General features: G+C 37.2%; 2 protein-coding genes and 1 long non-coding RNA gene across 8 annotated transcripts in view; 1 reads left to right on the plus strand and 2 right to left on the minus strand.

The window, feature by feature from the left end:
• cntln (centlein, centrosomal protein) overlaps positions 1-14,276 on the minus strand; it is a 154,135-nt gene extending 139,859 nt beyond the window's left edge. For 2 of the 5 annotated variants that reach the window (XM_082165634.1, XM_082165636.1), the window contains exons 1-6: positions 14,040-14,276; positions 13,265-13,352; positions 11,308-11,396; positions 9,741-9,825; positions 4,782-4,916; positions 4,035-4,184 (exon numbers count right to left, since the gene is read on the minus strand). In XM_082165634.1, the coding sequence (XP_082021760.1) occupies positions 4,035-4,184; positions 4,782-4,916; positions 9,741-9,825; positions 11,308-11,396; positions 13,265-13,345 (540 nt within the window). In that variant the 5' untranslated portion in view covers positions 13,346-13,352; positions 14,040-14,276. The remainder of the gene's footprint in view (positions 1-4,034; positions 4,185-4,781; positions 4,917-9,740; positions 9,826-11,307; positions 11,397-13,264; positions 13,353-14,039) is intronic. The other 3 variants (XM_082165635.1, XM_082165637.1, XM_082165638.1) reach the window with 3 other exon arrangements.
• A 2,115-nt stretch (positions 14,277-16,391) lies between these two features.
• Positions 16,392-20,336, minus strand: LOC309495837. Its single transcript, XR_014204841.1, has 3 exons — positions 20,208-20,336; positions 19,018-19,167; positions 16,392-16,480 (listed from the first exon to the last, which is right to left on the minus strand). It is a non-coding gene; the product is annotated as an uncharacterized lncRNA (long non-coding RNA).
• bnc2 (basonuclin zinc finger protein 2) overlaps positions 20,255-24,704 on the plus strand; it is a 266,661-nt gene continuing 262,211 nt past the window's right edge. For both annotated transcript variants that reach the window (XM_082165632.1, XM_082165631.1), the window contains exon 1: positions 20,255-20,731. Coding sequence is in view for 1 of the 2 variants with exons in the window: in XM_082165631.1 (XP_082021757.1) it covers positions 20,729-20,731 (3 nt within the window). In the remaining variant the exon portion in view is untranslated. The remainder of the gene's footprint in view (positions 20,732-24,704) is intronic.

The following is a 24,704-nucleotide window of genomic DNA, read 5'->3' on the forward strand; positions in this document are numbered from 1 at the left end:
ATAGTCTGTTCCGTCTCTACGGTTAGAATCCTGCGTCCATAGCAACGCTCTGTTTTTCATGGCAACGGTGTGTTATACTTAGCAGCGGCCGGTCTGTTATCAAGAAATAACAGACCGCATTCTACATTGGATTTCAACCAAGCCATGTAATAAGCATATATATATATGCTTATTACATATATATATACATAGGGATAATGTAGAGCGAGGCGGTTGTTATAGCGAATACATCCCCTTCAGGCTGATTCAAGACCCCTCCGCTTCGCGTCGGGCTCCTGATCAGCCTGTCGGGGTTGTATTCGCTATAACAACCGCCTCGCAATACATTATCCCTTACATATATATATATATATATATATATATATATATATATATATATATATATATATATATATATATATATATATATGTATGTAAATGTATATGTATATGTATATGTGTATATATGTACACATAATCCTAATTAGAGACATATCTCGGCCATAGAGGAGTGAATGTGTGCAGGAGACAGCATAAATGGGGCAGTTTGCAGCATAAAACTGTAGACACTGAATAGTCTGGATGAATGAGAGTTAACATCAGTTAGCATTTTAGAGTTGTATGCTTGTAGGCTTCATGAACTATCTATTTTAGTTTGGGTATGCCATTCCTTGGGTTTGGGTTAAAAAAGGGATTCAAAAGCAAGTTAACAGGTACAAGACATGTACCAACATTTTCTTAGAAATCTACCCCTTTCATTCATTTTACATGATTTAAAAAAATTTAAAAAATTTAAAAATGTAAACAATTTGACATTTAATAATTAAAAAATGTCATGTGGTGTAACCATCCAGTGAAAAGAGATTACATTTTCTCCTTTTTAAATGTGAATGTATACATCTTAGGGTCCTATCATACACCCGGCGCAATGCAGTGCCAGACGCGACACAAGTGTTTTTTGCTAGTTTCAGCCCGACGTAGTTATACTTTTCACGTCCTGCGCCACGTTGTTTAAATAGCAAATTCATTTGCACCCATTTATGCGCCCATGGGCGTGCTGGTCTGAAAACGAGGTATATATATATTACTGACACCTTCCTATTCACACTGTTTTACTTCCTTTTTTTTTTTTTACCAAACTTCACCTTTTTTTTTTTTGCCTTTGTATCAAATGCACTTCTTAAAACAGAAATATTCCAATGATCTTGTATTTGTAATTTGAAATCGAAATTTGTAAACATTTTCTGGATTCCATTTTTTCCATTTTGTTTTTTTCTGGACTCATTCAATATTTTCTCAAATCAAGAAACTTTCTTAATTTAACACACATATTTTTAAAAGTTGAACAAAAAAATATTTTTTGTTTAATTTTTCCGTTTAATTAGATTTGAATTATCAAAAAGCATGTCTAATCAATTGAATTTGTAGATTTTCAAACAACTATATTGATTTATTTTACAATAAAAGGGCCCTGTGATATGTATTATTTTTTTCCAAAATTGTGTGTTGTGTTTACATTTTTATAGATTTATGATTTAATCCAAATTTATTTTCAAAAACCATGGTAATTTTTTTTTTCAAACAAAATACTGCACACACAACAAAGGTTTAGTTAAAATTAAAACATTGAAGACAAATTGTGTGAGTCTGTTTTAATTATCATTACTTTGAGAGGCACACACTACTGTGCAACAGTAATATATTTGTCACATTTTCTTTTATTTTGATGGGTTGTTGTGAAGATTTTTTTGTGTGTGTTTTGTGATGACGTTTGTGTTTTAAACAGTTGATGGAACCCACTGACTTCCATGGTATGTTTGGTTACCGACATTCCTCAAATTATCTTCTTTTGTGCGCACTGCTCAGCAGAAAAAAAAGAAATTCATACAGGTTTGGTACAACTTGAGGGTGAGTAAATTATGACAGAATAAACAATTTTGGGTGAAATATCCCTTTAACCTTGCTTTCTAGAATACCCCCCAGGAAGCAGTAGTGAGAATTTTTGTTTTTATTACACTTCACCAAACCCACACTACAAAAGAATCAAAGAATAGTGGAAAACCCAGTAAACCTTGAGATTATCACTTGTGACATTAGAGCAAAATATACGGATATAAGAACATATGTATAAAGCTAAATAAAAAAAAAACATCTCTTAAATATTTTATAATTTCATTAAACACTTCAATTTAATTTCATGAACATTTTTATTAAACATGGACCTTTATTTTCATATTTCTGCTATTGTTGGCAAATGTAAATGTATGCAACTAATTTAGACAGGTGCAAACTGGGCCAGTACAGATATACCTGCTCGGCCAGAGTTGCCAGGATGTCGTGCATCTTCGGAAGTGGAGCCGCACACAAAGTTACAAAAAATGCTGTGCACACCACCATGCGAAATGGGAGCGCCCACACCACCATGACATAATTTATGCCACGCGCACCTTCACTTTGTACGGACGTGTCGAGTATAAACCAGGGCTGTGTCCAAAATCACCCTCTATACCCTCATTCACTACATAAGTCCACTATAGTCCTCTTGAGGGATTGAATGAAAAACAAGAGAGTGAATTCAGACACTGAAAATAAACAAAAGAGAAGTTTAAATTTACATTTACATTTAGTCATTTAGCAGACGCCCTTATCCAAAGCGACTTACAAATTAGGACTAAGTTCAGCGAGTCATCATAAAGAGGCAAAAGCAACAACAACGCAGGAAGTGCTCAAAATACGAAGTTCAGGTATTATTCAGAGTAGCAGAGAAGTTTAAATAAGTCATTTAAGACAAGATTTTCTTCAAACAAGCACACTTTTGGCCTAAAAGCCCTTTTTTAGTAAAGGGCAATCTGTTTAGTAAAGAGCTTGTTTAGTAAATTGCTCCAGCTCTTTTAAGCAGGATGGATTCTGACCAGCTGTATCGTTCATCAGCTGGAAAAATTTATGTTCTGAAAGTTATTCCAACGATATTGTTCCTCTGTTTTTCGATATCGTCAAGGTGTGGGCTTTACTATTCTTTTAAATTTAGAATGATTTGTAAAACTGTTCCTTTATTGTTATAGTTATCCTTGGTGTGAAAATGCCTTAACGATGTATAGTTTGCCAAGATTAAAAAGACGTATTACTTTTTACGTGTGCAGTAAATATACAAAATAAAATAAAAAAAACAGCAATTGGTCACCGGTGCTCCACTGTAGATTTCTAAGAGATTTTTTTTCTTTTCTTTATCATGGACACTCATACTTGTCACAGACCCACTTGACAGGGAGCAGTCAGCACAGACTAATAAGAAACAAAAGAAAGACAACAGAAGGAAAGTAAAACATGAGCAACTAAAGCGGGAAGCCTATCAGCAGCATATCACAGGAACTGATGGAGATAATGAGAAGCAAACAGATGCCGAGCATCAAACGCTCAGGCCAGGGAGAGCACGGGCCAGCCCTCATTAAAAACTAGCCAGTGCTGACAGGGGCACTGAGAGAGACAGAGAACGCAGGAGGAAAGGGGACAGAGTCCGAACACCACTACAGTCTAATTTAATTGGACTGGTTAGAGTTTAAGGTCCACACAGACCTGCCTCTGCTCTTCCCCACGGAGAGTAATGAACACAAATCTGTATGTAAAGCAGGTAATCACACAGGTGCTTGAGTGACACTCAACCCAAGAGGACACAGGCCCTATTAAACATACACAAATGCTGAATGAGGCCCTATGGAACATGCTAACAACAGCTCCTGCTCCGTCTGTAGTAGGTCATTATAGCCCAAGTCGCTGAGCACCGCGACAGCAGGCAGGACAGATTCGGGGCCACATGTAAAACAGCTCTGGTCACGTTGCACGGGGTACACTCCCACTGTTGAGTGGGGAAAATAAAAATTGGGCCCAACATGTTAACCCACCAAGTCATTATTTCACCCCCCTCCGAACATATCTATCAATATTTAACATTTGCGCATTGTGAGACAAGTTCATTTACATGAACCCGCTAAGAAAGTGGCAGAAAAAAAGAAGAAGAAGAGGAAAAAAAGAACGGGGTGCGAAGCGGGGGACCTTACCTTGACTCTGGAACTGCTGACGGCCTCTTGGTCCCGCAATCTTTCCAGCTCTGCCTGAGAGGCTGAATGCTGAGCATCTAATTGTTGCCTGGCTTCCTGCAGGGCCCACCTGCCCTCCACCTCGCATTCCTGTGCCTGCCTCCTCGCTTCCTGCCGGGGAAAAGAGAGCGAGAGACGGTCGCAGCGCTGGGATGAAAGGGCGGCAGAGCGGGCAGGGCCGGAGAGAGAGGTTTGGAGCTCACCTGCGTTGGCAGGGCAAGCCGAAGCCCACGCAGGTAGCCTGGCGCAGGGGCCATCTTTAGCTCTAATGACAGCTCTAATGAGAATAGCTCCACTACAGGCCCATTAGTCCTGCCAGCCTGCCTTTGATGCTGATCTCTCGCCCCTTTCTTTTTTTGTCCGTACTATCCTTCCCTCCCTTTGCTAAGAGAGACCCTGCAAAGACATCCTCCCTAGATCTTCACTTTATCAATTAATCATGCCAGTCCCATCAGAAGGTAATTAAGGAGAAGCCACATCACATACACACTTTCCTCTGCTCAGCCATCATTAAGTATTTATTGAGAAAGTTAGCTGCTTTTCCCAGCTCCGCTGTCACTACCACCCCCGCCCTGCCGCCGACCCGGGATTTTGAGGCCTTAGGCGATTGCCTCCAGGGGCTTGTCAGTAGCCCCCCCTTCTCTTCCCAGTGTGTCACAGGCACAAGGCAGCACTTTAAAAGTGGTGCCAGTGGAAATTTGTCCAAACCTTAAGTTGTCGACTCTTATTCCCCAGCCTGTGCTGCAGAGCTGCCAGTTCTTTCTTCATTAGACTGCACTCCTCTTCACTGCCACGCAACCGCTGGACTTGGTTGTTTATCTCCTGCTCTTGTGCCGTCACTTTCTGTTTAAAGAGCCACACGAGTGATCGTGAGAGACAGCCGTTAGTCACAAGCAATCTGGGTATGAGTGTTTACAGGACTGAGCGTTAGGTTTCATTAATAGTTTCTGTAATGGGGTCAGTTGTTGCGTGATGCGGGAAAGCATGTTACAGGCGTTTCGTTCTGTATTGCTCAATGTTTGCAAGCGGGACATGGGTTACATTTCCAAGGAATTAGCTGTGCTGTGCTGTGACGTGTCAGCAGGACATGATAAAGCTAAAAGCGTGCTTAAAGGGTTAGTTCACCCAAAAGGAAAATTCTGTCATAATTTACTCATCCTCATGTCGTTCCAAACCCGTAAGACTTTCATAATCTTCGGAACACAAATGAAGATATTTTTTATTAAACCTGAGCAATTTCTTTCCCTCCATTGACAGCTACACAACTTAAGCGTTGACGCTTCAACAAGTTCATAAAGAGATCGTAAAACTAATCCATATGAATTTAGTCAAATTTTTCTGAAGAGATATGATCGCTTTATATGATGAACAGATTGAATTTAGGCTTTTATTCACATATATTCATCAGCGCACTCATCAGATCAGGAGAAAACAGAAGCTCAAACATGCATGTTCGCTTGACGTGCGAGAACCAATAAGATTAAATCTCGTGAATTACGCAGCACGTTTGAGCTTCTGCAAGAGATTTGTTGTCGCGCATCAACCAGGTTTGGTTGAGCTTCTGTTTATGTTCGCTGATTGTTTATATGTAAATAAAAAACCTAAATTAAATCTGTTCAGCGTATGAAGCGATTGTGCCTCTTCTGAAAATGTGGCCTTAAGTGCTCAATTCACATGGATTAGTCTTACGATTCCTTTATGAATTTTTTGAAGCTTTAAAGTGGTAGTTGCATAGCTGTCAATTATCCACAATGTGGATGACAACAGGTAAAGTATAGATGCACTTCACTGTGAGCAACATTTATGCTAGAGTAGGAACTTTACTACTAAATTAACTCAGAGCAAAACTTTGAACAGTGTAAAGAGTTCAATTTCGGAAACATTATTTTTGGTTTTCGGCTAAATGGACATGGTAATTTCATTTTGGTTGTATCTGTAATACATTTATTTCGGTGCAACACTAGTATCATAAAGCAGCCGTAGTGTGCATGTGTTGAACATGTCTCATGGACAGTGGAATATACACAGAAAGACTAGAACACTTGACTAAGGCCCGATCACACCTAACGCGTTTTTCAGGTTAGAAAACGCGAGGCACACAGCACTTACCATCACACAGAACGAGCAGTGCGCTGCGTTTTTTATGTTGCTAGGCAACCACTGAAACAGTTGTCCTGTCAGTCAAGTAAACGTCAAATCTGCCATTTATTAACTTTATTTACTTTCTGTTAACATTGTGGTAGTGACGGTTTGTGAAGTCGTTAAGCTCCTGATAACCCGCGAGTGTTCAACACAACAGCAGACTGTAAAATTAAGCATATTTAGGATTTATGGACTTAAACTTTGAGGTTTCATAAAGTTCATAAAGAGATCATAAACCACGTCAAGCAAGAACGGTTGTGCTTCCCTAAACAATATTTGTTGAGCTCTATGTATGTGAGTTAATCAAAGTTTATTTGTGAATAAAAACATAGATTAAATTTGTTCATCATATGAAGTGAACATATTTACCCATTTAAACTGCTAGATTCATATGGATTCCTTTTACAATATCCTTATGATGAACTTTTCAAAACATCAAAGTTTTGCTGGAATGGACTTTCAGTGGAGGGACAGAAATCTCTCAGGTTTCATTAAAAATGTGTGTTCTGAAGATGAACAAAAGTCTTAACATGAGGGTGAATAATTGATGACAGAATTTTCATTTTTGGGTGAACTAACCCTTTAATAAATGTTCTGTGTTCAGTCCAAATATTCAGAATTGGTCACAGATATCCCTGTACCATCTCCGATATTCTGTTAATGCACTCCAATTGCTAACACACACTTTAACCAGTTGTGTAGACTCAACGCTGATATCTCAAAAAATAGCCCTGAGGTGTGGGAGGCAATTAATTGCCATGTTGGGGGAAATCACTTGAATCTTTATAGATAGAGAATTATGTTCAGTCTGTGCACCATGCAAATGCAGGTTTTAATAGAGATTTATAGCACAAGTGAAGCTCAATTCAGAATGTTGATAATGAGGTAGGCAAGCACTGTTTGAACCCCACTACTTCTCGATTGGTAGGAAAAGAGGTTTAAAGAAGTTAAGAGGTCTAGGACAGAGAGATTAGCATTAGAAATCCCCAGTGCAGTTCAAAAATGAAAGCTAATTATGTTACAAAAATGGAAGAAGAGGGGTAATGGAAGGGGGTGGGGTGGGAGGAAAGCTGGTCAAAGTTAGTGTGGAAATGCAGAGATGAGATGAGGATTCAGCAGACCATCACAGGGCCAAGGAAGGAAAAAGCAATTAATCACATTTGAGTTCATTTGGCGCAAAATTTGGATGAGACGAATGCCAGTGGTTTTGAGTGGTACCCAGAATTCTGACTATTAATGAGTTTCTCAAACTGGGCAAAATGGCGATATTCCACTAACAGGCCGCTGAAATTCAAACCTGACAGAAGAAAACTTGACTCATTCAAAATTGTAAATTAACTTTTAATAACTTAATAATATTGCATTTGCAATGTTGGTTTTGGAACTGAAACAAATTTATGTGAAAAAATTCCTGTATAGCTGACCATAGATATTAATACATAGAAATGGTATGCGCTTGCTCTGGATATGCCAGGAGATCTGTCATCTTGGAACTGTCAACATTTCATGTTTATGGTTTATATAATGTATTTTGTGCAATTAATATACTGCAGGTCATATAACCCACTGTATCTATAATCTATTATCAGTAGTTCATTATATATCAATATAAATACTATTTACAATTTACAACTGTATGGATGATGCATCAATATGTACCCGACCATGAGTGCCATATTTCACATTTCTCAAATGATTAAATGTGATTTACACAACAGTTAGTTCTGGGTGTCTAATTTGATTGGTGGTGTTTCATATATAGTGCTGATATGAAGGTCATCAGAACTGGAATGTTTCACTATTTGTATTACTCTGCTTGTATGTGTTTTGTAGCTTTCCCAAAAACTAGAGTATGTTGAGCAATGTAAGTGGAGTTGTCAGTGTTTTCTATGCTTCAGGATCATTTAGAACAGGGCTTCTCTCCCTAGTGAGTGGAGTATGGGAATTTTCTTTGTTGCTCAGGTTCACTCACATACTCTGTTCCAGTCTGTTTGTTGCTTGGCAACATTCAAAGATTGATGCTATGGCAGAAACATAATTTAATATTAATGTCTTGTTTATAGAATTGTTGTATAAAACTAACAACACAATTGTACTGTAGTACTAAATATCAGCTCACCATGTTGATATGCAGCACACTTGCTATTATACGGTTTAAAGTATAGTTTATGGTTTAGAGAATAAATAACAGCAAAATAAAACACAACAGCATAATAGGACAAGATAAGATGAAATTAAAAGAAATACTAAATCTACTAAATTGGTCATGTTACAAACGATCAGTGCTTCTCATCAGGTGCGGGGGATGGGGGGATGAGGGGTTAGGGGGTTGTGGCCGAACCCCTGCCCCTTTAATCGTGAAAGCAAAAGTGCCCTTTTCGGTTGTATCGCAGTGTCCCGCTGAACGTGATTTCCCCCGCCCCCCGGAACGCGATTTCGCGCCTGCCCCCGCAGAGGTCTGTGAGCTTCCAAGGAGGTCCTTTGCTTCCCAAGGAATCTGTGCTGCCAGCTTGCCAGTTTCATAATAAACTGAAAATACTTTTACATTTCTCATAATAGATATCCCAGCAGTTTTCCAAAAGAAACGTGAAAAATAAACTAATATACTACTGTACTAATATACTTACTATGCAATAGTATTTTTTTATTTTACAGTGCAGTTATTACAACGTGTCTAATAGATAATAATAAATAATAATTATATTTATTATGATTATAAAAATAAAAAAAACAGTGTGAATGTAATGTGGATAGTATCACAACTAAAAAGAGGTTTGAGTCATTTTCAAGTCCAGGTACAAGTCAATGCAAATACATCTTTGATTCTATTTAATTTGGTCACTGAAAAGGGAAGCTTTTAATTCCGCTTCCAAAGTGCACCGTATTGATGCATGTAACTTGTAACATGTAACTGACATTTATGACAAACCAAATCCTGAGAAAATCGTTAGAAGGGACTGTTCCAGCCTGTTGCAAAGCACATCTGTCAATTTACTTCCAGGCAGATCTTGACCTTTCCAATATGGCAGATGCGCAGACGTATCACTGTAATTAGCAATAGTTTCTAATATGCAATCTAGGTATTCATATCTATGGTGCTTACAAACTAAGCGTAATTCCTGCGATGAAAAAGATTTCATAATAATTAATAATGCTGTCATGCTGTCGGAGCCGATGTGTGGTGTTTAACAGGTTGGAGTTTGGTCTGCTATGGGTTGTCAAGCCATGGCTAATCTTATTTACACAAACGAGCAGTATGGGTGGACATGTTTGACGGACTCACTGCTGGTGAAGAGACAGAGCAGCTAATGAAGCCGACTGACAGATGTTTCATTAAGGGGCATGATTAAAGGTGAATTAACAACACGGCTTCATCATTAACTGTCATCCAAGCAGATCTATCAAGCAGTCAGAGATGCTCATTAAAAAAAGGAGAGACGAAGGATTCTCGGACCACATGCATGTCTGTACACCTGTGGCTGCAGTTTAAGTTGATTTCAGAGCTGGGTAAAGCTCTCACAGTACCTGCTCCAGCTCTTGGATTCTGTAGTCTTTTGCTTGAAGGATCTCCAGAACTTTCCTGTCCTTGTTCTCAGCTTTCTGCTTCTCTCTAGTACAGCACAGATTGAACAAAAGAGCAAAATTAGAGGCGCAGGCTGCCACAGTAACGGAATACAGAAGAGGGTGAACTGATCCACTGGCCTCAGCGTATGCTGTAGCCATTCACATTTGAAAATCTATTTGGGATGATGCAACAGTGATGCTTGGTTAGGAGATAAAACACTGCAGGATAGACTGGATGCTGTGGGAGAAGAAACAGGCAAAATTGCCTTTCAACCACTCAGCGCGTTCTCTAAGCTTATACCGCAGAGGGTCAACAGGGAATGATGGGATATAACTCCAGTCTCCAGGTATCAGTAATTATCGGGATATCAAAACAGGAACACTACTCACTGGGGAACACAAACACTCCTTTCCTTTCAGCATCTAACCCTCTTTAGTGGGTGTTTGGGGGGAAAAGACAAAAGAATCACAATTGGGGCAAGTTTGTTTGAACAGCCGCCACTCACCTGGGATCCTTCTTTCCCGGGTTCACTTTTTCAATCTCTTCCACCCTTTCTCATTCCTACTCTCCCTGAGGACATCTGACATGATACGGCTCTCCTCAGAGTACACCACTGCCTTGAAGCTTGGTGATGTTAACTATATCCCAAGCCAAGCGTTCGCTCACTACTAGACTGGCCAGAATTCCCAGAAGCCTGTGTGCTTCACAGAGTCAGCACAATTATCATGTCAATCTCCCGTGTGGCGCTATGCTGATATATGCACACGCCCTCAGGTACATGTTGCCAGTTCTTTGAGGAGCAGCTTGGTTTGTTGGCTGTGCCTGAGGAAGGAGCTTGTGAGGGAAACGGGAGAACGTAGCCTGGCTGGCGCTCTTTTATTTATCATCGCTTTCAAGGAGATCAAGGAACATACTTTCTAAGCTTGAGCTTTTGGTCACTAAAAGTTCTCCCTATCTCTGACCTTTCATCAGGTGGCGGAAAGGTTTATTTAATATTTACCTAAATAAATACAGAGCCATGCCAGTGGCCTCAATTTTCTCCCATGTGGAAAATTTGGCTCTATCTACACCTCATCATAATAACTTTTTTTTTTAAAAGCCATGATAATGGCAATCGTTCAGCATTGCGAATTTGTTCTCTCTTTTTTTTTCTTTTTTTTTCTACACGTTCCCATGCCACTTTTGTAGCTCCCCACACCCTCTTTGAGGGTCATAAGTCGTGTTAAATCTAGTGTATATCCCTCAAAGAGGAGTTTTTTTAGCGTTTAGATGGGAAGAGAGGGAGGGAGTCTATGAGGAGGATAAGAGGGGGTTTAGATCATCATCTGCTCTCGGGTTCTCTCATAACTGCGTTCAACGGCGCAGCCACCCAACACACACCCCTGCAGAACCACTGCGATGTGTGCTCGCAAATCAGGGATTTCTTGTGGCAGAAACAGCATTTATTTCAAGTCTGAGACATAAGAGCATAATGATTCAACAGAAGAAAGGAAATGGAAAAATCTGTCACTTTACAATGCGACTCACCTTTCCACTACAAGACTCACTGCCTGCGTGAAGTCTGGACTGGTCAATTGAAGCCGCTTCCAAAGTGACCACACAAACTCCTTGTCTGCCTGTTAGAAGCAAATGCAACAATAATACAATTATTTTGTTGGTGATGCTCAAAAGTAGCTTCTAAACTAGCAATTTCCAGTTCTGAGTTTCTCTTTGTATATTAATTTCTTCCCAACATACAGTATATGATATATATTGACAAATAGGTCAATGATATACATGCCATGTTGTTTAACCGACATACATATATGTGTGTGTGTGTGTGTGTTATTCATTAGTTCTCATGCATATATATATATATATATATAACTCATGACTCCACCAAAAGTCATGTTGTTTAACAAACATATTCCGTCAAAAAAAAAAAACTGACCATCAAAATGCATGAAACATTTCTGTTCTAACAAATGAAACAGAGAAAAATTTAATCAGAGAAATCCTATTCATAGAGAAAAGATTGAAGAGTCATTCAGAAAAGAAAAAAAAACTAAATAGAATCTGAACTCATTAGTTGCCTAAAGAAGAAAGTGGTGGCAGGGAGACATGCAAGAAACACACTTACAATTCAAAGTGTCTTTGGAAAAAAAAAAATGGCTTTCAAAGATTTTAAGCTACATTACATTTAATGAGAGACATCTAAAAACTACATTTTCTGACATTAATAAAAAAAACTGAATTATACCAGATCAACTTAATATAAAATTATCTGTTAAATTATGTCCACATCATTATAAGATTAAAGTCATAAATCCCTACAGAATCTGCTGGTGTCCAATTAGTACATGAATTTTAAACCCTATTCAAAAGTGTCTAATTAATTATTTACTAAATGGTGCAGGCAGACCTTGGTAGACCATAGGCTAAACATACAAAGTAGCGTGTGCAAGAGAGAGAGAGAGCCTGCGCAAATGAATAGAAATAGAGATCTCAATATTCCTAGTCTTCATTGTGTTTAATGACAAATTAAGAAAAGTCCTCCATCAGATAGGTGGTCTCTTCACAAGTGCTTAATCTCACTACATCAGAAGATTGAGCAACTCCCACACATTACAGGGATTTTCTCATGGCATGGAAGGTGTTTGATATGTTGAAAGGCAGTCGTATTGATGAATTATTTATCTTATACAGCAGACCATGAATGCCCACTGGATGAGTGCACTCATTGAATGTTGCTATTTATACAAATATTAATAAAGTAAAACTGCCTCCCTGATAATTCTCAGGTCCACTAGAAACATTTTGCAGTTAATGGCAGTCGATGGATGGGCACTGTGCCTTTTACATAAATGATATGTGATTCTTTATAAATATATGCTTGTCATTAGAAGTGAAAAGGGAGAAAAATCAATTGTGAACCACAGGCAAGTGAAAAAAAAAAAGACAATCAATCGACATCCTCTGATGATGTAAACCTATTGTAGGTCAGAGTAAGTCTTATATTGTTTTATAGTAAGTAGAGGCTACCCACTGAGTAACTGACAACTCTTCTCTATTAGTAGTTACCAAAATCAGTAGTAAGGATGTCTGGGGGTAAGCTATGTGCTCAGAAATGCACATGTATTAGTAATATGTGTCACTTAAAACTTGTAATTACTTAATGATTACAAGTTTGAGACACTATTGACAATGCAGGTATTTGTTTTTAGGCACCACCTGGTGGGGCTTTAACAATATGCAGGATAAGTCACACGAGTTTAATGTTTAATACACAGAGGGCATATCAGATAGAAGTCTGATCATGTTAGCACTGCAATAAAAAATTAAAATAAAAAAACTTTTCCAAGGAGGGGCTATACAAGTGTTATCTTAGACTATTTGATTATTAGATTATTGTTGCATTAGTTGAAGACATTGTGGAAACCAATAAGAGTCACTAAAGCCAGAGACAGATGAAAGATTACTTTGACAAATAAATGGTTTAATATACCTGGCATTGAGCGAGGTCCTCAGACAAACTTGTCACCTCTTCCTCAAGGAGCAAAACACGTTCATTGTCTTTTGAGTCCATCGAGTTCCTAACAGAAAAGGTTTCATTAATATCATTGCGTAGTTAAACAGGATAGATAGATAGATAGATAGATAGATAGATAGATAGATAGATAGATAGATAGATAGATAGATAGATACCTTACGAAAATTTACCATGGCTTTACTACAAAAAAAAACATGGTTACTAGTTAAACCATTTTAACCACAAATTAACCATAGTTTAACCATGGTATTTGTACTGTAGTTATACAAATAATAATCAATCAGCCAAAAAAAAACTATGGTTACTACACTTTTACTATAATAAAACCATATAGTACATTTTATTTAGATGAGATAGATAGATAGATAGATAGATAGATAGATAGATAGATAGATAGATAGATAGATAGATAGATAGATAGATAGATAGATAGATAGATAGATAGATAGATGGACGATAGTCACGGACGATGACAGCTAAATATTGTGCGAATGAGCAACACGATAATAACACACAAGAATTTAATCAAAGTGTGTGAATTGATCAAACACTCTTCATCGATACTGTGTCAAACCACAATAAACAGACACTTAATACAGCAATTCACTAAAACATTTAAGTCATATGACCAACTACAGAAATAATCCATTAAAAATGTTTAATAAGACAATAATAAAACAGCTCGCTGAACCAAAACAACTGCTCGTTTCAATAAAGTGTGTTGTCTGACCTGCAGCGCGTCCTTGGATACTGCTGAACTTACAGTTTATGTAAAGTGAAGATCTGCGATATTATTAAAACACCATTCAGATCGCATCTGACATGATGTAGTCATTAGCAGGCTAAAACGGGAAAAGAGAAAACAGACCTCATTAAACAGAAAATACTAACAAAAGCCTGGACTGTTTCAAATGATCGCGCCAGTTCCGTGTTTTGACACAGAGCCGTTTACCACACTTCACGACAGCCCGAAACACTTTACGGTTTTCTGGTCTCTATGGACATTCTTCATATGAATAGCATTACCATTTTTAATGCTATCAGTATTATACACGGAACATATTACTAAATGGTTTAACTATTCTAATATTTGATGTTGTTAACATTCACAGGCAAGACCTATTGATGTAAAAAAAAGTATCAAATTAACTATTAGGCTACAAAACCTTCATTATAAGTAGGCCTATAAATATCTTACAAAATAGTTTCCATGGTAATTATAGTTTCCAACTAATAACAACTTCATTACAACTGTAAATCATAATAAATTAATATGAGGTGTCAAAAGCTATTTCCTTTCTTTCAAATTGTTTGTTTAATATCAAGTTGCCAAAGTTTTGTTGTAAGGATAAATAACCATATTATTAAGCAAAAACTATGATTTTGTTTTCTCCCAAAAAAAAACAAAAAAAAACAAAAACAATTATAGACATAAATTTACATTATAGCTTTACATTGCTGAATTCCCATGGTAAAATGTTAGTCAGTAAAATAATATTTCGGCATATACATCTTGGATATTATCACTCATATTGCTCAATTACTCCAGGTGTGCAGCACTGTAAGTCAAATACCTATTTCTCAATGTGCTTATTTAAATAAAAGCTCCTAAAGAGTCTACCAGGGTTGTTTATCTTGTTCACACAATATAAATGATCATTTAGCCTCTACTCTCGTATCATTCTGATTTCATTAAGGTACATCTATTATTGCATTTTTTCATTGCATAATGGTTGTATAATGGAGTATAAACAACAGTGCCTGTCCTCATTGGCTAGAGTCATATCATAGTCAAAAGGCTAGATGATTAAAACCACAGAAACAAGATTAGACAGATATAAAGGAGGTTGCAGGAGTGCAACAGACAGCAGGTCATCTGCTTTGGAGCTTGCATGCTCTCTTGCTCCAGAAGAAGTCAATTGACTTAGCGTGATTAGGCTTTTCTTTGACCCGCAAACAGTGCCTCTCATTAGGATGCTCATTTGAGCTGCGATTTCAGAGGCAGTAGACTGGCTGGTAATTTGCAACATCTGCCCCTTTTAGGAGTGCAGACACATGGCACTTTTGAATCAACTTTTTCTTTCTTGCTCAACAAAGCCCTTTGTTTACTGCCGATAGTTACCAGTCATCCATTCCGAATGTGATTTTACATGCACTCTCTGGCACTAATATCAGTTTCCGTTCAACAGCCTCCAACAGCGGCCAAACGTCACAAATGTAACATGCTCCATTTACAACCCCCAAGGCCTGTAAAAAGTTCAGATCAACAGACAACCACGCAAATGTTGTTCAAGTAGGAAATAAATGAAGTTATTTTTCCAGTTATCTATTTAGTTTAAATCTGGATTCAAAAACAGAAAAGAATATAAATAGAGAATAAAAATAATTAGCCTACAATAAAAACAGTATATCCTTGAGTGATCCTAATTTATACTGTACAACACATTAAAAACATTTCTTACCTTAAAGATATGAACTTTGTCAGACCACTTTTTGACTTTTATTCATGAGAGTCTGATATTGACTTAGACACTGCTATTATTGTTATCTGTGTGTGTGTGTGTGTGTGTGTGTGTGTGTGTGTGTGTGTGTGTGTGTGTGTGTGTGTGTGTGTGTGTGTGTGTGTGTGTGTGTGAGTGGGGGGGGGGGGACGTTACAGTATTATCATTTAATTTCTAATTGCTTATTTTTTACTTGTTTTTATTTGTTTTGTGTATTTAGGTTTTAAACCTTTCTTTTGCTCTTCACTGGTTGTTCTTGACTTTGTATTTAGTTTTTACTTTTTTTTTTTTACTTTTAGTAATTAACCTACTTTAATCTAATGCTTGAGTAGCAGGAATGTGTGATTTTAAGCATTCTAGAACCTTATATCATAGCCTGACAAATTCCGATCCTGTCTATTGTCTTTGTTGCTGCCACAGTATTTTTGAGGTGATGTCAAATAAAATGATTCCATTTAACTCATCTGTTCCTCCTTCTCCATGTCACTGAGAAACAGAGATGTATTCAAACCGAATCACCATGCAGCACATAAAATCAGGAAGCATTGACAATCCCTTGGTGGGCTGAGTAGGCCGAGCACGGGAAGTATCTCACCACAGAGGATTGGGAAAACCCCAGTTCTCCGCCTGCAATCCGAGGTAGGAGGACTGTCATCTGCTGAGCGTTTACCTTTGATAAAGAGAAGAAGAAAATAATGTCGCACTTTATAATGCTATAAAAACATACAAGGCGCTCGCTTTGTCGACATGCTGGCTGCAAACCTGGCAGTGTCACTTTGGAATGGAAATGAGAGGCATTTTAAAGAGAAGCACAACACATCATTTCCCAGAGGATGAACATGTGGGTGTGCAAATCCAGTTGAGATAGTGTAGATGCTTTAAACTTGATTCTGACAGTTTATGTGCCCCAGGATATTGGTTTTTAAAAGGGAAATAGAATTTTATCCTATCCAGCTTCCCACGTCCATTGTTTTATCCTGAAATGTAACCAAGTTACGTTATGTAGGTTCTTTAAAAGTTTGGAGAAAATAAATATGTAATAGGATGTGCATAAACCAAGTGTTAATGACAAAAAAATGTATGATAATAAGGGATAGGGCATACCACATGATAATAATAATAAAAAAATGAATCTAGTCTCACTTTATAATAGGTGTCTTTAACTACTACTTTGTGTTTTTTAAGTTAGGTATATCCCAATGTGCTTATATTCATATTGATTTGTAAAACACTTTTTTCTGTTATTGAGGTTGGATTTAATTAAAGTTAGGACAAGGTTTTGTAGCATGGTTGGGTTACGTAGTAGATGTGACTACAGAAATTAATTACATATGTAACTATATAAATGTATTTTGGTTACAATTTATTTTAAGGTGTCTTTGTTACACTGTAATTATACATTTAAGTACTGAGTAATATTAAAGAACTACATGTCTAGGGTTAGAATTAGGGTTTGGTTTGGCTTAGGGTTAGCTGCATGTAATTATGCATAATTTATAGTTATTACTGCATGTAACATATGTAACAATGACACCGTAAAATAAAGTGTTACCAGTATTCTTTTAAATATTAGCATTGTCTCTAATGATTATTTTAACTATTTGTACATATAGTTAAAGTGGGTCCTAAACTCTTAATATAATTCTCTGTAATGTAACTGCAGTGAACCTAAGGCCTTTGCAAAATCCAGTTCCTTCATAGGAGCGACACTCAGTCATCTATTCTGTGGCTTCCATGGCATGCAACCTACAAAGCTGCATCTCTCCACTTCCCCATCGGCAAACCTGTCATCACGCGCCCATCCGCTTGCGTGCAACACACCCGGAGCTCCCACAGAATGCTCTGCATCCCAGGACAAGCACCACTGTTGAGCATTTGTCCCCCGTGCATGAGTCTCTGGCTCCATCTGATGACCTTCTAACTGTCTTCAGCAGGCAGTGGGTTCGGATAATGAGGGGATTGATAAGAGGGCTCTCTTCCTGTGGGCGATGGAGGGGGAAAGGGGAGCCAGTGGGGTGGAGGGAGCAATGCTTGCCCCATGTGTCTCTGTTGAATTGTGGGAAAAAGGAGCGAAGTGATTCCCCTACAGGCTGTATCAGATTTCCCCTGAGAGGATCATGCTGCTCAAATAATGTGAGCCTCTGGCAAACACAGAGAACCTTTTCACTCCTTTGTTTTTGTTTATGCTTATGAATGTGTGCAAAGAGGTGTCCATGGCCATTATCATCTGAAAGTATGGCGTCAAGTATAGCTAACAAATATGTACTTTGTTTCCTTCTAACGTGAATCAATGTTCCAGCTAGGATGTTTAGGGAAAGTTTACACAAGGCAAGAGATCAATGGTAAAAAATGACTTCCTTACTGAGGGTGGACGGCGAAGTTAGAGCGAAACGTGCATGGCCTCCTTCCAGAAGTCAAGCGACACCATCAGCTTGACATTTTCCTCAGTATCCACAAACGGGAACTACGTGTGGCATTTATTGAACAGACACACAGTCTATGACAGCTGATGGCCGTCCCAAAGGACCAAAACCGGTTGAAGGTTCAATAGCTCATCATCAACTGCCCTTTGAGTAATTAGACAACTGGAAGAGGTCTGACATAAACCAATACTTATATTCGGGTCTCACAGGTGGCTTTTTGCAGCTGATTTCAGAAAGGAAGCTGCTTTAATGTCATGTTTTTCTTGAGCAAATAAAGGAGTCAAGCTGCGGAGTTCATAACTCTTGGACGCCACTTGTTCATTGCACTTAGAGGATGGTTTGCCACATGATGAGGACATTTAATTGACTACATTGAGCTTATTTCATGCAGAGTAACAAAAGAATTGTGAAAAAGGATTATGAAATTGATTTCAAAACAATTTAATGGCACATCAGTACAAGCTAGAAGTTGCATAAAACATCAAAAGGAGAATTACTCATTCCTAGACTAATGCTAGGAAACTGAACCCACGTGAACATGCTAATGTGTCCATTACTCATAATTCTTTAAAGGTCTATCTTCTCGTTTCTGTTGTTTCATATCAGGGAGCAATGTACAGTAATATCTCATTTAATTAGGGATTTAAGATCTCTAACTACCGGGCATATGGTATTTACTCTGCCATGGCCTTGCACATCAGATGAATATGCATATCCTGGGAGTGTGTAGCTTGTTACCCTAGAACAAATTCTACACAAGTTTAATCCCTGATCTATTATTTACCTCTTGACCAAACATGTGAGTGGGGCTTGTAGGCACTCAGCTTGATCAAAATGACTGCCTTGGGATTTAGGGGCTTCTATTGGTCCAAAGGAGAAGTCTGTCATTTGACTTTCCTCAGCTTTCACTCTTGAGAATCAATCTCTGTGCGCACTATAAGGAAAAAAGAAACAAGTCTATTATTAAACATTTATAAGCGCTCTGTTCAGACAGTCTGGGGACACAAGTTTGGGAGATATATAGGAAATCAGTGTCCTCAAACATCTCTAAAGCAAACTATCTTAGTGATTTGTGTGTGTGTGTGTGTGTGTGTGTGTGTGTGTGTGTGTGTGTGTGTGTGTGTGTGTTGTAGGGGTACTCTCCTTTAAGTCAAATTGGGTAAAACTAGGCCTGATGAACATTAAGGAATTATTAAAAAACAAGGACAAAAATCAGACTCTAACACATTCAATATCATTGATTCACACTGCAATAAAAAAATGCTAGCTCTGTCCATTTGTCATAAAGTAGGCCTAGTCGTAAAGTCATTGCACATTTCGATTTAGGACATTTATTCTGTTAAAGACAACAATTACGAATGCCCCTTATTAGCTGTTGGTTTCATTTTACATTAAATTAAAGTGTGTAGTGTAATAATTATTGTTAGGCCTATTATTATTCCATTTTCAGTCATTCATTTTAAATGTTTACTTTAAAATTTTAGAGTCTGGGTAGAAATGTAAAAAAAAAAATTTAAATAGAAAGAAAAAAAGAAAGAAAGAAAACATTTTCAGTGTCTGTATGATTTTTTAAGGGTTTTGTTACACAGATATAGCTCTTATCATAACATAACGGTTCGTCTTTACACCAGCAATACTAGAACATGACCACTATAAGATAAAAAAACAACAACTAAATATACTTGAACATAATATAATATATCTTACATATCATAACTTAAAATTAGCATATATTATCTTAACTTGAAGATAGTGTATTACTGAACATACTAGAAGATATAAAATATAATTCAATAATAATAATAATAATAATAATTATATATATATATATATATATATATATATATATATATATATATATATATATATATATATAAATATAAGATAATTAACAAAAATTACAAGATGATAATGTATTATCATCTATACTAGAAGATAATGTACAACCAACTACACTAGAGAAAAATATATCACCATGTTCCTTCGGATGTAATGCAGCAGTCAGAGAGAGCTGACTATGCAGAAGAAATAGCCGGGAGTGAGTAGACAGTCAGTTTTCTCTTCCCGGACAGCCAGAGATTTACCCCGCTGCTTCAAACTACCCACCCACTTTAGTCCCGCTTCAGTCCCGGTGGAGTGTCTTATACGAGCGGATCTGGAACAGCGGAACCAGCGCTGGGCTTCTGGATCCACCGAAACTGCTTATATTTCAGCCAACGTGCTTCTTTCGCTTTACTGAGACCCGGTACATGCGAATGACGAGAGCGCAGAACTGACTCCGTTTTTTTAAATCAATGTTCTCCAAACGATAAAGGACTGTTGTTCTCGTTGTACCCAATATTATTATCGGTTTAAAACTGAAGGGACAGACATAAAGTTTTGAGTGAGTTTAGAGAGATTTGCGTAAAGAAGAGAAGAGGGAAGAGGAGAGAGTCCCCCCACATGAGGGCGAGATCTGACTGAACTTCATTCTGCCATTCACACAATATGAAGAAATGGTGAGTATGAGCGATCAACAAATGAACACTTTACAATAACTCTCATTAATGGCATTAACAAACAGTACTGTACAGTATAGCGCTCATTACGATCACTACACGTACACTTAAATAGTTACAAATGTCATGAAACTTAATACAAATAAATCTGTTAACCGGTATGACTTACTGAAGTTTATCGAAAGTGTTGTTCAAGAAGTTTAATCAGAAAATCTACCGCCTTGAGCATGTTTACAAACTTGCTTTAACAAGCAAGTTAAAGATAAACTGCTTTACCTGGGGATTTCTTTCATCTCAGTTTTTCCTCATTACATAAAAAACACTATATGAGTGTACAAGTCGCTTATGTAAAAAATAAAATAAAAATACAATCATAGAACTAAATCAAAACGTTAATAGGTTTTGTGTCAAATAGGTCCAATTTTATAAGTATCATCTGTATTTTTAACTCATCTACAACTATAATGGATACATATAAAATATATAACATACAAGAGCAGAATTTATGAATAATGTAAAATAGATTTGTTTGTTAATATCATTTAAAAAATATGGTGGACACATATCCTTGAAGTAAAATAAAATAACTTAAACAAATGTTTATGAATTGCAAGACAAAATTATTCAGCTTTCAAAACTGGTTTTAAATGGCAGCAATCATCATGATTTACTTTCAATGTATTTTTGTACATTAATCATCCGAGCAATACACAAATGCAACCAAATTAATTCATTAAAAAATTATTTTCAGATTTATGTACAACCTGTTGGTGATGATTACAATATTTTCTATCGTGCCTGCTTTTTTATCATAATGTTTATTGCTTTCGTTTTTCTGAAAAGAGAGAAAGTGATTTACAAGGGCAGGTGAACACTGAGGTATTTCACTCTCAGTGAATGCAGAGACAAGGAGGAGATATCACTGAATATATGCAATTGAAAAAAAAAAAAAATCTCCCTGTTACTCTACTTAAGGATTTATGAGATTGGCGCTTTAAATTATTATTATTATATATTTTTTGTCCTAATCTCAGCGGCTGTCTGTGATGGGGCACAGTTGTTCAAGTGCTGCAGTCAAGAATGCCAATTTGCATTCCAAGAGTGTCATTTGATGACTTTTATCTGCACGGCTCCCCGGACTTTTCTGGACACTTAACATTTCATCTGCTCCATGTCAAGAGTCAAACGCAGTTATGTCCCCCTTCTCTATCTCTATCCTCCTTTCTCTCTTTCTCTTTGTCTTTCTTAGTTCCATCTAATTTTTTCTAAAAAAAAAAAAGACCATAGGTTCAGGGCAGGAGTATGGGAGAAATGAGAGGGTGTGCGAGAGAGAGGGAAGGAGGAGGTAAAATGAAGAGGTGCTTTCATGTTGCAGGCGCAGTCTAAGGCTGAACTTGTCAGCTGTGCTGGTGTGATTCTCCAGGGGCCTTGGCAGAGTAAGAGGGTAGATGATGGTTAGACGGTTCAATAAGCGCATGGACAGGTAGCCCTAGTGACGTCCCCCGGAGACATTGTCTTAATGAAGAGCAGGTCCACTTAGCCCTGTGTTCTCTGACCCTCTGCCTACTCTCTCCACACACACACACACACACACACACACACACACACACACACACACACACACACACACACACACACACACACACACACACACACACACACACACACACACACACACACACACACACTGCTTATTTGATCTTACAGCTCTCTTGAACCTCTGTGAGTTGAGTTGGTGACGCATGTAAAATTGAGTTTCTAAGTAGAAATGTAGGACTACTTTAAAAATTATTGATAATAGTAATAATTTGTGCTCCTTGTATTAATATAGAGCACTGCTGAAACTCATCCATGTCCACACTGATAGACAGACAGTATGTTATGGATGGATGGGGTAGGTGGGTACGACAGGTTGGTCATAACACCAGCAAAACAGTGAGAATACCTAGCCGAGAATAGTGTTACTTCTATGTAAAGAGACGGTTCAAATTTATTTTGAAGTTTTGTACAATGCTGTTAGAAAAGACGCATTTTTTCCTCCTTTAAAAAAGAGGCATTTTCTCCTCCTTTGTCCGTCTGTGGATTATTTTGATGGGCATTATAAGTGAATGTGTGGATGAATGACCTGAAGAAAAAGACTATGAAATTGAACTAAAACACAGACAGTTATTTCATTGAGAGACCAGAATGATAATAAAAAAAATAAAATAAAAAAAAACATATAAAAAAAATATTGTATATGTTTGGTAGAAAAACTATGAAAGAAAAACATGCAGATACAGAGACCATTTTAAATCTCATTTCAGTAATGAGAACTTGTTACAATAATTAGGCTTCATTGTTTATTTTGTATTGTATTCTGTATTTTCTTACAACGTCACAATATATAGTTAGATCACAAGTGTTTTTAAACAATCGTACATGAATTGATCAGGAAACATCATACATTTTAAGAAATGTAAGATTCAAATAAAATACAGGGTTTTCAACTTAAATACAACAAAATATTGTTTTAAATGTATTGATTTCCAGAAGAATCATAGAAATGATGTTATGTTTGTTGTTGCAATTATTTATTTTTTTAGGTTTTGTGGTTTTGTGCTGGTATGCACACAAGGCATCATTGGTAAAGTGTCCAACAAACACTTTTTTTTCTATTAAAATAGCATTTTTTATTAATTTTTTCTACAACAAGAGTACACGCTCTCTGTTGTATATCTGTGATTCATTGCCAAGGGTATTTTGTTGCGGGATAGCTGTAAATGTTGAGGTAAAACAGAAATACTCTGGTGTGTCAGCTGCTAGAACTGGATTGATGACCTGAGGAAATGATAGTTTAAGGGTAACCTCTGCTCTCTTAAAGAACTAAGACAATAATTCACTTCTATTTGTGGAGTGAACCAAGCTGGGCTGGGGATGTTGTGGATCTACAAGCTAGCACAAAACAGAAGCCTTGCAGTGACTAAAGTACTCAGTGGGGAGGTGTATGATTATTGTGGGTGATTTATTTTTTATAGTTTATATGGAGGAACTACAGAATAAGATGTTTCACATCGTGTCGTACAAAATGTGCTGGAAACAATGGGATTTCCAGCAGTGCATTTGTCTCTTAATAAAAAAGAACAGGGATAAACCTGTTTAGCGATCCTGTGAGGTCCAAGGAAAGGTTTGATTAAAAAGTGTCACTTCTGACTGAGCTTGGACTAGAGCGCTGAAAGAAATCAGATATGACAAGATAAGTGGTAGGTCTTAAATAAATCCCCCAGAACTACACAGCAGCACATGGCTACTTGAATGTATGAAGCTGAGCTATACTGTATATGTTAAAATGATATATATATTTTTTTTAAAGAAAATAAGTAAAATATTTAGTTTGTCTTTTTTTGACAAACTTTTTCTTCATCTTTAAAAAAAAAAATTGACTTCACTCTGTGTATTATCGATTCTCTGTGGCACTTTGGAGTAATTTGATTAAGTTATTGTTGATGCTGAAGTTGTTAAAATTATTTTTATAATTGTTTTTATTGTTTCGGGAAGACCTTTTTAATCCTGTTTCCTAGTGTTTTAATAATTATTAATCTAGATACATGCTGTGGTTCTGACTTAGTCACTTTTATTTTGATTAATTTTGCTGCCTAGTTTATTAGATTATTTACAGAGAGGTTGGGAAACATTTACTGCAGTATTATTTGTTACAAACTAGCCTACTACTTTTTTTTCTTCTTCTTTTTTTTAAGTGCAGTCATTTTATTCATATATACTTTTAATTGGTGATGTGTTGATAAATAATTGTATTCAAGTATGTATGTGTGTTTCGGTGTGTTTATCTGTGCGTGAGTGTGAGGAGAGGGGGACAGTGCAGCTTTTGAGCAGACAGAAATGCCGCGTCTCAGAGAGCTCTTTCATGTGACTATAGCATTCCACTAATGCAGTCACAGCAGCGATGCACAAGACGAGACATGTGTCCCGTCCT

The sequence above is a fragment of the Leuciscus leuciscus genome, assembly GCF_965113295.1.
Source record: "Leuciscus leuciscus genome assembly, chromosome: 3".
Taxonomy (NCBI): Eukaryota; Metazoa; Chordata; class Actinopteri; order Cypriniformes; family Leuciscidae; genus Leuciscus; species Leuciscus leuciscus.